We start from the raw sequence: 12,956 nt of genomic DNA on the forward strand, positions 1-12,956 counted from the left end.
TAATACATCTGTACAGACGGGGGTGATACTGGTGCTGCTGAACTGACGGATGTCAAAGACAAGGACCCTCTAAGATAGAAGAAGTCCCTGAATTCGACGGTTCGAAACGCGGTAGCCCAAAAATCAGGACGCATGGGGTTAATTGATTTTAACACTGGCTTTTAAACATTGCCACTTTTTAAAGTTAATATTTTACCTATCATGAGCATGTATTTTCGAAATCGAATCGATTGAGACGACAAAACTATTTATGAACGTTCAAGTATTACACCTGGAAATGTTGACACTTGTCCTGAATTAATTTCAAAAGAAAATCCAATCGTGCATTACAATACACTTTGATCGCGGTCCGTTTTAATTAATTGTAACAAATGATCAAAACAACCGTGTGCGATTTGTTCTTGTATATTTAATACACTAAAGCGTGAGCGGTCCTGCCTTTTTGGGTCTCCCTGTAACGCAACATCATCGCGAGGGGCGTCTTGGACGCGTGCAGCCGCTAGAGGCGCTACATTCGCCACTTTGCTGAACAAAGAACGCCTCCACTTCTCGGCACGTCCGCTCTGAAAGGAATGGTTCGACTCTCTCCACCGCGATCTGACATCGCCGCCTGAAGAACTCCTCGTGGTGAACATCGTCACCTCCATCCTCGCGCTCCCCATCATCTCACGGTCTTCTCATCCTGATGCTTTGGTAAGATCCCTTGCCCAGGCAACGTTCACAGATTTCCCCCCCTCGCACAAACAGCTCGGCCACATCCTTCCTAGGAAGTTTTGAGCGGTTGCGCTAATGATTTAAATACAGCAACAACATACCCCCCCCACCACCACTTTACACTAACAATTACGAGTTAATAATCTGGCCGTGGCTTTGAAGAGCGATGTTTTGGTGAAGGTCCCCGCTGGGACTGTATCGTGCACAACAACTTTCACGCGAGCTCTTGCTGAACATCCCCCGGGCCGCGCTCATCCACTGCTGTATGAACGCCTCCCCACGCCTTGCCGCTCATCGGTTGTGCGTGTGTGTATGGGTTATTTGACCTATACTTCACCACGGTGGTCATTGAGGGTCGCTTGAATGGAGGCAGGGGAGAGGGAGGAGGGGACCCGCCACTGATGTCAGCCGTGGGAAGGGAATCGAACCGGGGTCATGGCGCAGTGCCCTCCACGTGCCACGCCACCCGCCTTTCAACCGGAGGTCACGATTATTCAGCTGGCGTAGCCGGGAGGTCATGTTTCGTTATCGTCACCCATGGTCAAATCCAACGCTGGATGTTAGTATGTTTCCTCCAGCCAACTTTAAGCTAAGCTCCCTTTTGACACTTTAGTGTAATGTACTTGGACACACGCGTTTTGTAAAGTACCACTGTTTAATGTTGTGACGCAAGGCCGTAGCCATGGATTCAACATTGGGGGGGACCAAATTTTCTAGGGGGTCTGGGGGTCCCCCCTCCAGAAAAAAATCTAACTTTGAAAACGAATTTCCTGCCTAAAATATAAAAAAAATCACTATGGGCTTTTTATTTTTTGTTTACAATAATGTCTAATAGTGTATATTGTATTACATTGCTCTGTTTTTTATTTTACCTTTTCTTGTTTCATCGTATGTTATGGCAGAGATTAGGGATTAATAAAGTACAACCATAACCACAATCATATAAACAGAAATCTATGCATTGTTATATGAAGACAAGTCCAGATATTGTGGCCAAGGTTTAGAAAATTGTTTTAATTTACATAGCATAGCAATTTTTTTTTAATATTTTTGATAGCAATATATTGGGGGGGGGGACATTTTGAGCATATTTAAATATTGGGGGATGTGTCCCCCCCTCCCCCAATATATATTATAATTACGGCCTTGTTGTGACTCCTTTGTGTAATGTGCTTCCTACACAATCGTTTTCAAAAGCCACCACTGTTTTGTCTTTTTGCGTGTGTGCGATTACTGGGCTATTCGTCATTGTTTTTTGAACGGTCATCATCAACGATTGCTTCTTGGGTTTTTTTCTCTCATTCGAAATCATGTTTAAGGGTAAACATATTCGACATCGGACCATGGCCCTGAAAGGTGATGTTCTGCACTCTGAAGATGATGGCTGCAGTCTGGCTGCTGCTGCTGCAGCTGCTACTGAAGTTCCTCAATGTTGGTGAGCTGGGCTCGGTATGAACATCCCTCAAGCAATCCCATCCGTCCTGCTCCTGCTACTCCACTCTGCATTTTGTTCGTCAAGAGGTGAGATTTCAGGTTACAAGCAAAGCGATATGTATACTGTATTTAATAAATAGTCATGATGACAAGAAACGCTGGAACTTATTGGAAGTCAACAGTGGTTTCACTATGGACAGACTCACTGCCAAGATCAGAAATGCTGTATGGAGTTTTTACTGCTAGATGTGAAGGTTGTAAATTAGGAGAGAATCACACCACCATGTATGTACGTAATGTTGAACTTCTTTTGCACCGCATGTAGCTAACCGTGCTAATCGAAGGTGATCATAAAGACACCGTGATTTTGTTGATATTGACTTCCTCGATTAGTATACATAGCTTCTAGACTCTAGAACGTGAATCGGTGTAATATTTCGACATTCATTCAGGTCTCCCTCGCTCTATGCGTGTTGGGTTTATGCGATTTCGCGAGAATACAGCTAACTTATTTCTACCCAAAATTCGCCACGTGCGTTTTGAATTCGCTCGCATGCGGTTACGCGGTCGGACGTGGGACAACATTGTGTGTGTGTGCTGTATGCGCTACTCGGCAAGCAGCTGTCTCGTGCTGTGTCACTTCGCGCGCCCATTTTCTTGGAACGCATCTACCGCATAAGGCGAGGGGGAGGAAAAAAAAACGTGTGTATGGTGGCTCACATCTCAACATTGCAAATGGTCATGCGTTTTCTAAAGTGTACACTCTCTGAACAGTTTTGCCGCGGAACGTGTCAAACACATCGTCAGCTGGACACACGGATGCGGAGGCAGTGACGACACCTCAAATGCACTCCGACTTGTGGATATCTCCAAGTGTCATGCTTGATGAGGTAAGTCACAAAACACGTGGTTCAGTTAAGCTTCAGAGGCTGCTATCTGCCTTCTCCAGTAGTGGGAATGGAACGGAACGCCGTGGTGGGAGTGAACATTTGAACCCGACTGCGTTCTGGAAATAATCAAGGTTTAATTTTGTTATTTGACTCGCAGGCAGACCCCTAGACTAACAAAGATACCCACAGACACGCTCGGAGACCCACAGACACGCAAAGAGACCCACACACGGTACAAAGCTCCTCCGCAGGTCGAGTGTACGGGCCAAATCTAGTGGGGGGGGGGGGGGAATCATTTATGAGTTCCCCGAGTAATTTCTTCCCATTTCCAGCCCTGACCTTCATCCCTGTATAATATAATCTCGCGAAATGTCGACTGACAAATGAAAAAAAAACTTTTCAAATTTTTGGTGGAATGACATTTTTTTACACAAAGTATTGATGTAAATTCGTGGTATACTACAGTACATTAAATACTACCTCGCATGCAGTTATTGCAGTTACTACACGTTTAAAGTGTTTTGTGCTAAAATATAGTGTATGTAAAGCCATTGGGTTACAAAATGGTTACACGTTGAATGTGCTTGAATCATTGCAATATTTTGTCAAGGTTCAGATGCTGAATTGGACAGGAACTCAGAAGGAACTGCTTCCTGTATCCGCAAACCATGAGTTTGTCATCAGCAAGTGTGGGAGGGTGAGTGTGTGCGTGTAATATTTAATTCTTACTTTTGTCATTTTGTGACTCAATTACAGTAACGCATTCACCACCACTCTTTTATTTTTGTTGTAAATTTGATTCAAAATGTGTATTTTTATATATATACTGTACAGACAATTCAGTGAACAGTACTACAGTACTATGTATATTTGCCAATACCTTTTGTAAACAAAACGGTGTCTAGCGATAATAGAATAGTCTCCTAGCACTTTCGAGTGAAATTTTTTAACACGTTGAGTGGTGGTATAGTGCCTGGCCTGAGCTTTAACACCAGTGGCGATTAATACCTGAACCGGTCAGTTACTTGCACACAGTGACCATTGCGGTGAAGTATGGCCAACCCCATCACCATTATTGCATCAGGAGGCCTGCATCCCTCAGTGGATTGACGCAGGATTGCAAATAATTATACATTTCTGAGTATATAGCTCGTGTATATAGTAAAGCTGCCCATCCATGGTATGTGTGTGAACAGTTTGCTTTCTGCTTTGGGGACCCCTTGATCTTTCACAACGACTTAGGTGCCCGTAGACCCCAGTTTTATAACCCCCGGTCTTCAAAAAAATGTTTTGTATTTATATGAGCAGCTCAAACTGAGCATAGATCTTTGTCGTGGCTGTATATTTAGAGAATGCTAATACATTGTAATTGTTTAATTGTTGGTATGTTATATTCACTTTTTTCACCAGCAATAATTGTATTTGTGGGCAATAATGCCAGCTAATTAGGTATACTTTTTAAATGGATTTTACCATACATTAATCACGTGTGCTCTGTAGGTGGTGGAACAGAAAACCGACGTGGATATCCTGGAGATTGTTATCACCGTCATGTATGTCGGTGGAAGTGATCTCTTTCCTGATCAAGGAAGAATGCTGCAGGTTCGAGACAACATTCAAGGACTCAAGCTGCTGCAGCCACAGCAACAGACATCAGCCAGCCAGGACTATCAGGAATTCGATATTGACCTCTCCAACAGAAATGGTAAAGTTCTAATTGCATTACTGAGGTTGCATTTATTATTAGGGCATAGTTTTATTTATTTTAATTTGAAGTCATGACTGCACATGGTGATGTGGGCAAATGTAAGAACAATTATTTAAACGAAAAATGTTCTATCTGTAATTATGATGCTGAATGAGGCCTGAAAGGCATCTGCAGGTTATGTTACATATGGAAGTCAGACCTTGCAGAAAGAAGATGAGCTCAGTTTTTCATTAATTTGACGTGGTGTGCCGCTTGTGTTATTATGTTCCGGCCACAATATTTTCAGTATTGGTCGAAGTTTAGTTTTAGGTAATTAGGGCTCAGGTCTGGACAATACAGAATGTGCTTAATTGTGACGTAAAGTATGGGTGGTAGAAAGTTGTCTTGCAGACGCTTACCTGTGCTGCGTGGCCTGCGCTACATGACAGCAGCATGAAGCTTCGTCAGTGAGAATTATTTCTAGTCACCTCATTATGTTGACGCGTTAAACATATGCAAATGAAGTCAAAATAATGTGATTAGAGTGCCATAATGATATGCTTGACCATAGATTTAAAGCTTTTATTTGTAATGTGTTAACAAAGGTTCAAAATGCTCATTTCAGGCAGCCTTGAGACACAGCCGACATAAATATACAAGCACTATTAATTGGGTTGTATCTTATTCTTGGTTCTTTCGGTAAAGTCACGTAGAAGGGAAACAATAAAATAATACAAATATAAAACAAGAATTGTATTGTTTTATATTTTTATTATTGTATTTTATATTTTTATTATTTTATTGTTTCCCTTCTACGTGAATTTAATACAAATCTAGTGAGAATTGTATTGTTTTATTTTTATAATTGTATTGTTTCCCTTCGACGTGAGTTTAATACATTTCTAGTGAGAATTGTATTGTTTTATATTTTTATTATTTTATTGTTTCCCTTCTACGTGACTTTACCGAAAGAACCAAGAATATGAATCCCTGCAGTCACGAAAGTTTTAAATTGAAATGTGGGTTGTATCTTGTTTTAACAGCCTCCTCCTGACCCCTTTCATTCTCTTCTCTCCTGCTGATCCTTTATCTCTGCGTTCATGATGTCATAACCTTTTGTGACGTACTATTCAGTAAGTACAATATTTGAGCAAATAGATATTTCAGCAAGTGCAATGTTGCAAAACTGTATCGTGACATCGAATTGCTTGGGAGTTACATGCCTCTAAACAATGTTCTAGAGAGGGAGGAATGCCTGAAATATGCTTCCAGTAGCAAGAGCCCTTGCTTGATATGGATAATCAGATGTTTTATAATAGGCAATGTTCAGTCAATAATTACATGAATTAAAAAAAATATGTAATCTCTAAAGAAAAACATGGTATGTGAATTAAAATATTCTTAAGGTTATCTTATAACGAACTTTGTGTAAAGTTGATCTTACATTATTTTATATTCATTATGGTTTTATAACTGTCCTGTTGTGTGTTCTCAGTGACGGAGGTGTCTTATATCGCTACTCTGGATCCTGCCTTGGCTCTGGATGGAGTGAACATTTCACTGGCAGCTTCTGTGATAAGAACACAGGTAGGCACCTCTTTTGTAGTTTAGCAAGGGCTTAAAAGCCACCCCCCCCCCCAATGATTATCTGACATTTCTGTCGCAGTCTGGATATTCTCAATTTCACTGTAAAAAGAGTCCACACGTCACTGGTTTACCTCTTGACGACGGTCAAAGAAGAGGGAGACATGCCAGCGAAACCGCAGATAAATTCACCTGCATGGAGTAGGGAACGGTTGTCATCGATCTGTAAAGGGGCTGTGGTCTTACCATTTACATACTCAGCCTTACCCCTTTCATTTCTGTGGCTCTTTCGAATGAGCCAGAATCCTCTCCTGCCCTTAGGGGCCGTCCATAAATGACGTCACGCACCTGGGGGGGGGGGGGGTCAGATATTTGTGACGATGTGTGACGAAGGGGGGGGGCTTTAGAAATGTGACGTCACGTCAAAATGTGCAACTTTAAATAAATAAAGACAGCACGTTCTACTTAATTAAATATACTTTAAAATAAATGTTTTCTCCTACAAACATCAGAGTGCAGTGCCACATTAAATACGCACTACAATAACAATAGTTTAAAACGATTTGAAGCATGACTGGGGGGGAGGCATCAAAAATCCTCCAAAATCACGTGACATCATTTATGGACGGCCCCTTACCTAATCGCCATCCAAAACATCGTTTAATGAAATAGACATACACAGACAAATGTTCATCTCTTCACGTAACATTTCTCTAGTATTTTTTTTATCCCATCAGCCTGTGGGACTTCTATAGCAATGTTATTCAGAAGCATTTTCTTAAGCAGCAGACCCTAGACCAGTTTCAACCTTTGGTTCTCATCAGCAGAATTAGGCTTGTGGAAAAAAATATTGCTGAGTTGTCAAGTTAATGGCAAGTGCATTGCACAAAGACTGGGGTTCATTCAGCGCAAACCAATAATTACTACGTGCTATCCATGGAGGACTATGGGTAATTTAATCAATGGGCAAACATTCCAATTAGGAGTGCGATTCCTGCTTTAAACATAATGTATTTCACGTCTTCTGTTTATCTTCCTCTTTCACTTTGGCTCACTGCCCTATTGATGCCATACATCGCTCTTCGAAGGGTTAATGGTACAACAGGTGTGTTTATTGGTCATCTTCTACATACTGTATAGTCATTAACGAGTTTAGTGTGTGTGCTTTTTAGTCTGGTACTGAAGCTGAGATTGCAACATCGACACTATTCATCATGCAAGTAGCCAAATTTAAGGTAAATATTTTCACATGAGACATCCTTCAAAATATATATGTGATATTTTAAACTCGATCTAAAATGCTGTCAAACATGTTTTATGTATGATGCATAGAAATGGTATTGTGTCTGTTCTGCATGAATATCAAGGAAATGTTGTAATGCCGGAAACTCGGAAATCATTCAAATTCAAATGCGATGAAAATGTTGTAACTCTCTTGCCTTTAAGTGAAAATTCCATCCATGAAAGCGAGGGGATCTACAGTTTCTCCCCTTATGCACAGACTATAGGATATTAGTCAAACTATTGTTAAGGTTACACAAAAAATTGTTTGTGTATGCTCCTTGATCGTAATGACATGCTGTAGCGTGTATGCATGCAAAACTTATTTCTAGAGTGTTAGCTGCTTTATGGAAATATAGGCATTTGTACAATCACACACCCATCACACATGCGTATGTCATGCTCAAAATAACCACAGATTTTTTTTATGTGCGTGTAACTGTTTACTTGAAAATGGCTTTTCACACTTTCAACCATGTGGCCATGCCATTTGTTCAATTAATATTTATTTAAGGATCTTTTTGCAACATTTGATATTGTGTATCAATCACATTTAAAGACATGCTTATTTAACAGTGAGGACAATGTGCTATTGCAATGCAAAGTATGTAGAGGTAATGACTTGTTTGCTTTGTGCAGACCACCCCACACCATGGTCTCCATTTTGTAGGATTTGTGGTGGCATTTGTGATGGTGGGACTGGCGGTCGTATGCATATCCCTTCTAAGACAGAATAAATGTTGGGGTGCATGCTCCAAATCCACACAGAATACACAGGTAATGTGAGACGTTTGTATTATTAACCGAGCGTCTAGTCGTACAGCACATCGTCGCAATTCCAGGATAATCCAGAGGTGGGCTGCCTCTGTATCAATTTTCTTAACAAAATCCCGTTATTTCCAAGAAGGCCACATTTTTCGCATTTAGAGCTTGTAATATAATTAATATTACTTTCCATGTTATAAAATCTATATTTTTTAAACATATATAAGGGGAAAAATACTACTGACCCCACCAAAAACCCACAATGCAATGCTTCAATTATTTACAGTGCAGGGCTAAACTCGCACTGCCTGGCACATGATGTTTCTGCGCAGCATGGAAACATGGCTAACGAGTCACAATTGCTTTGCATGCCATTCATTTTTTCCCCCACAAATTTATATTTGTTGCATCCCCCTCAACGAAACCTCCCATGGTACACAGGACACGGTATATCCACCCAGGTTGTTTCGAGGACACACTGTTTATCTAAATGAGGGTGCAACTGTGGCACAGTGGCACGTGCATTGCTCGATTAACTGAAGCTCTTAAAAGGCTCTGTTAACCCAGCAAGCTGGTTGTGAAGGAAAGATGACAGGACGATCCCAGCAGCAGTTTAATCTTATTAATCATGGCAGAACCCCCCCTGGGAGTGTCATGCAGGTATAATTTTGTAGTGGAGTAGACATGGTGGAATGCCTCATGAATTACGCCAAATGCATCACCACATCCACTCAACATCCACTTTTGGGGATGCCCCCCCCCAGCTGCACGCTATCACTGCCTATACAAATGATGGATAAAAACACACTTAAGCAATAGTGTGCTTTTATCCATCATGTACATCGATCTGCGACAGTGTGCAATGTCGTAATGAATTTTAAACTTTCTAATTTTGCTGACATTCTGCAAAATTGGCTGCCATTCCATCAAAATGAAGTGAAATGATCAGAAACACTAAATACCACCTCTGATCTTGAGTAACATTTCAATGACATAATTATTCCGGTTATTTTTGTAACCTTCCACTTGAATCCAGCACTTTGGCGCAGTGCAACTCTGATATAATGACCTAATAAATGTGTGCATCCTTTGTGCATATGCCAGGTGCAGCAGGATGTGCAGAGTGCGTGTAGTGGATCAGTGTGTGCAGGGGAAGGGCAGATGACCAGTGCCATGGCCTCTCTCCCTGTGGAGCGGCTGGAGAGCGAGGGGCTGTGCAGGGAAAGGAAGGAGGCCGTGGACATGCTTACTCATGCCATACTGGAGACATTTGGCAAAACTACCCAGCCTATACGGTGTTTGGACCTTCATGATATTGAGAGCCCTATACAGGTGAACATATCCTAATTTTTCAGTGGCATATTAATTGAATTGAGGATCAGTGGCGCAGCGCTTAACACACCACGCTGAGAACTCGGCGACTTGAGTTTGATTCCCAGTCACAGCTATAATGACAGTGGCGAATGATATCTAAACTTGTCCTGGGCCTACCCTTTACCAACCCACATTTAGAGACATGGTGATGTAGGGTCAATAACAACCCCCATGACTAACACAATGTACAGAAGCTTTAATTCAAGTGGATTGACAAAGGGCTTAAGATGATTTATTTAAAAAATACATTTCAACGAAGCCCAAAGTATATTTTTGTTGCCCGTGCTGTTCTACAGGCATATGGATTTTTGAGCCAGCTCATAGAGAAGTTTGACATTCCAAGGGACGCTGTGCAGCATGCTCTTCGCTTGCTTTTGCCTCTTCATAGCATGAAGCAGCTTCAGGAATTACTTCGGCTTGTTCACCCAAACACGTGCTCTGTGCCTATCAGGTACCTGTACAGTATTTTAAGTGCACATTCACCCCACCAACAGTGATGAAGATGGGCTTGTTTAGCAGCAGGGCACGGCAGCAATCGTGTGATTTTAAGACCACACTTCCGTGAACAATACATATTTTTAGCTTTTTTTTACAATCAACGAATCGAGTACCATGCTTGAGTGCTCGTTCAAAGCTTTTTTCTCTTTTTCACATTCTAATTCCAATCTAAAAGAGATTATGCATCTCTACTAGACGCCATGGCACAGCCAAGATGGATCTCAATACTTATCTGTGTTCAACATGTAATGATACAGATTCATTGATTACATTTCTTTCATATTATCACGACGTATTCATCAATTCGGGTGTGTAATCATCGATTACTTTCATGTTGCATATTTTATATGCATTTGTTTTACCTAAATTCTGCAGCCACTAGAGGCACTGCATTCACATTTAGGATACAAATGGGAAAGATAAAAAAACATTTTAAGAAAGAGATTATTCCTTTACAATATTTACAATGTAGAATGTAATTTTACAGAAATTTCCAAGGATTTATATATTTTGTAAAAAATATCATACCATCTTCTGTTTCCTGCCAGCATACAGATGTATTAACCAATTTGTGTATGGTCCTGTAGTGTGAAAATAAATTCGTTTAGATACAAAGGAACAATCGTATTTAAGTAAAAACAAATATTGTAACTATGTCTCAAGGCTCATGTGACACGTGTGTAGTGCCTCTGCAGTTGGTGTTCATAAAGAAGGTGTGGATGTAGCTGCGTTCCCCGTGGCAGCAGGGCTGGTGGAACATGTCCGAGCTTCTCTCCTTGCCTCATGTAGGCAGAATGCTAAAGTGAACTCTCCAAGAAGGAAGCAAAGGTAAATAGCCTCGTCCCTTTTAAACACAAATAGAGACTTTAGAAAGGTGAAATGCAGCCAAATTTACTGGTAGCTGATGGTTTCCTGTGTTTATGTTTGTTTACTAATACAGATAGTCCCCGAGTTACGATGGTCCGACTTACGATATTTCAATCTTACGATGGCGATAGCAATACGACAAAATTGCATGTATGATACGTAGCTTTAGCGATCTCATTTTAGGGTTACCACGATACGATAATGCACGTTAAAAGTTTTTATAGCAGATAGGATTGTTTCCGGGAAAAAAAAAACTTTCTATTAAATTGCAGTTCATATAGGTAGGCAAAGAATTTACCTTGTTTTTTTTACTTTACATTTTACTGTGCAATACAGTATTGTAATTAATAAATACATACGGTATATAGTTTATACAGTACGGTACTGTAAATTGCTCTGTTTTGCTAAATTATCACCATTCTTTAAGACTCCTGGGTAGGCTAGGCCATCTTCGACTTACGATATTTTTGACTTACGATGGGGTCATCATAACGCATCTCCATCATAAGTAGAGGACTACCTGTACTTACTTGAATTAATATTCACCGATCACTCAAGCAACTGTGATAGAACTATTTATTGTGAACATTGCTCCGTTATATTTTAGAAATGTCACATTCTAGAAATAAATACCTCTTCACAGTGGAATAATTAGATTGAATATTTGTATAATACAATGAAATACATTGAAGCAGGTTCACAGTGTATACGAACTATATATGATCAATGTTTGTGCACATAACCAATGTTTGATGCATGCTAATTTGATTTGTCATTTACTCTAGAACGTTAAAAGAGGCACAACTGCAGCCAGCCAAGTTGGTTTCTCCGAGTCATTCGCACAACAAAGATATGGCACTGCAGCCATCGCAGTTGAAGTCATCGGAGCCCAGTTTGGAGGGTGAAACGTTGATACTGGATTCCTCCGGAACTCGGGAGCGGATTTTTGTTTTCCGCTCACAACCCGAAGAAGAGAGCAAAGCTGTAATTTTTCATAAGAAGAAAAAGAGGAACTTTTTGAATTATAAATCTTCAAAGATTATGGATGTCACAATGTAAATAACCTATTTAATGGCCAACATATTGCTAAAAACTTTTAATGTAGAAATGAAAGGACTGATTATTTTAATGTGCTGTAGATCCCATTCAACCCACTATTGTTTTGATCCTTTTAACAAGTTCACCATTTACCTTAATAGGTCCTTGCTAAATGTGCAGATTCACATAATGTGTATCTCTGATAAATTGTATCACATGTGTAGTGTCTTGTAAAATCACTCAGACTGACACGTTGTGCCAGGTCACCTGCTTACACTTTATTAGCCTATTCTTGCACCAGTTGTAGGCACGCCTATCACTGTCTGTACGGTCACTTCTGTTAACCAATTCCTACTCTCATCTACGTTACACCTCGCTAACCTGCACACAGCAGCTCTTGCTCTCGGCAGCTGCGCACTCGAGGCTTCGCACACAGCAGCTCTCACACAGAGGCTCGCACACAGCAGCCCTCACACACAGGTTCGCACACAGCAGCTCTCACACAGAGGCTCGCACACAGCAGCCCTCACACAGAGGCTTGCACTCAGCAGCTCTCACACAGAGGCTTCGCACACAGCAGCCCTCACCCAGAGGTTCGCACACAGCAGCTCTCACACACAGGTTCGCACACAGCAGCTCTCACACACAGGTTCGCACACAGCAGCTCTCACCCAGAGGTTTGCACACAGCAGCTCTCACACAGAGGCTCGCACACAGCAGCTCTCACACAGAGGCTTGCCCTCAGCAGCCCTCACCCAGAGGCTCGCACACAGCAGCTCTCAAACACAGGTTCGCACACAGCAGCTCTCACCCAGAGGCTCGCA

At 41.2% G+C, this 12,956-nt stretch overlaps 1 protein-coding gene across 6 annotated transcripts; it reads left to right on the forward strand.

The window, feature by feature from the left end:
- The first annotated feature begins 464 nt into the window (after nucleotides 1–464).
- LOC116939365 (uncharacterized) lies at nucleotides 465–12,550 on the forward strand. Of its 6 annotated transcripts, none has more exons than XR_012941115.1 (12): nucleotides 465–693; nucleotides 2,034–2,235; nucleotides 2,923–3,038; nucleotides 3,649–3,735; nucleotides 4,539–4,743; nucleotides 6,221–6,312; nucleotides 7,482–7,544; nucleotides 8,230–8,367; nucleotides 9,460–9,687; nucleotides 10,026–10,180; nucleotides 10,923–11,055; nucleotides 11,880–12,015. XR_012941115.1 is itself a non-coding variant. In XM_076065148.1 (12 exons), the coding sequence occupies exons 2-12, from the start codon at nucleotides 2,166–2,168 to the stop codon at nucleotides 12,151–12,153; spliced, it is 1,566 nt and encodes a 521-aa protein (XP_075921263.1). In that variant the 5' UTR covers nucleotides 470–693; nucleotides 2,034–2,165; the 3' UTR covers nucleotides 12,154–12,421. The 6 variants fall into 6 exon arrangements, 5 of the variants coding, with proteins under 5 accessions (XP_075921263.1, XP_075921264.1, XP_075921265.1 ...); XM_076065148.1 differs by having other exon boundaries at nucleotides 470–693; nucleotides 9,466–9,687; nucleotides 10,912–11,055; nucleotides 11,880–12,421; XM_076065149.1 differs by having other exon boundaries at nucleotides 470–693; nucleotides 3,655–3,735; nucleotides 10,912–11,055; nucleotides 11,880–12,421.
- The last annotated feature ends 406 nt before the right edge of the window (nucleotides 12,551–12,956 follow it).

The sequence above is a fragment of the Petromyzon marinus genome, chromosome 6 (genome assembly GCF_048934315.1).
Source record: "Petromyzon marinus isolate PM22_M1 ecotype Great Lakes invasive population chromosome 6, UKy_Petmar_22M1.pri1.0, whole genome shotgun sequence".
Taxonomy (NCBI): Eukaryota; Metazoa; Chordata; class Hyperoartia; order Petromyzontiformes; family Petromyzontidae; genus Petromyzon; species Petromyzon marinus.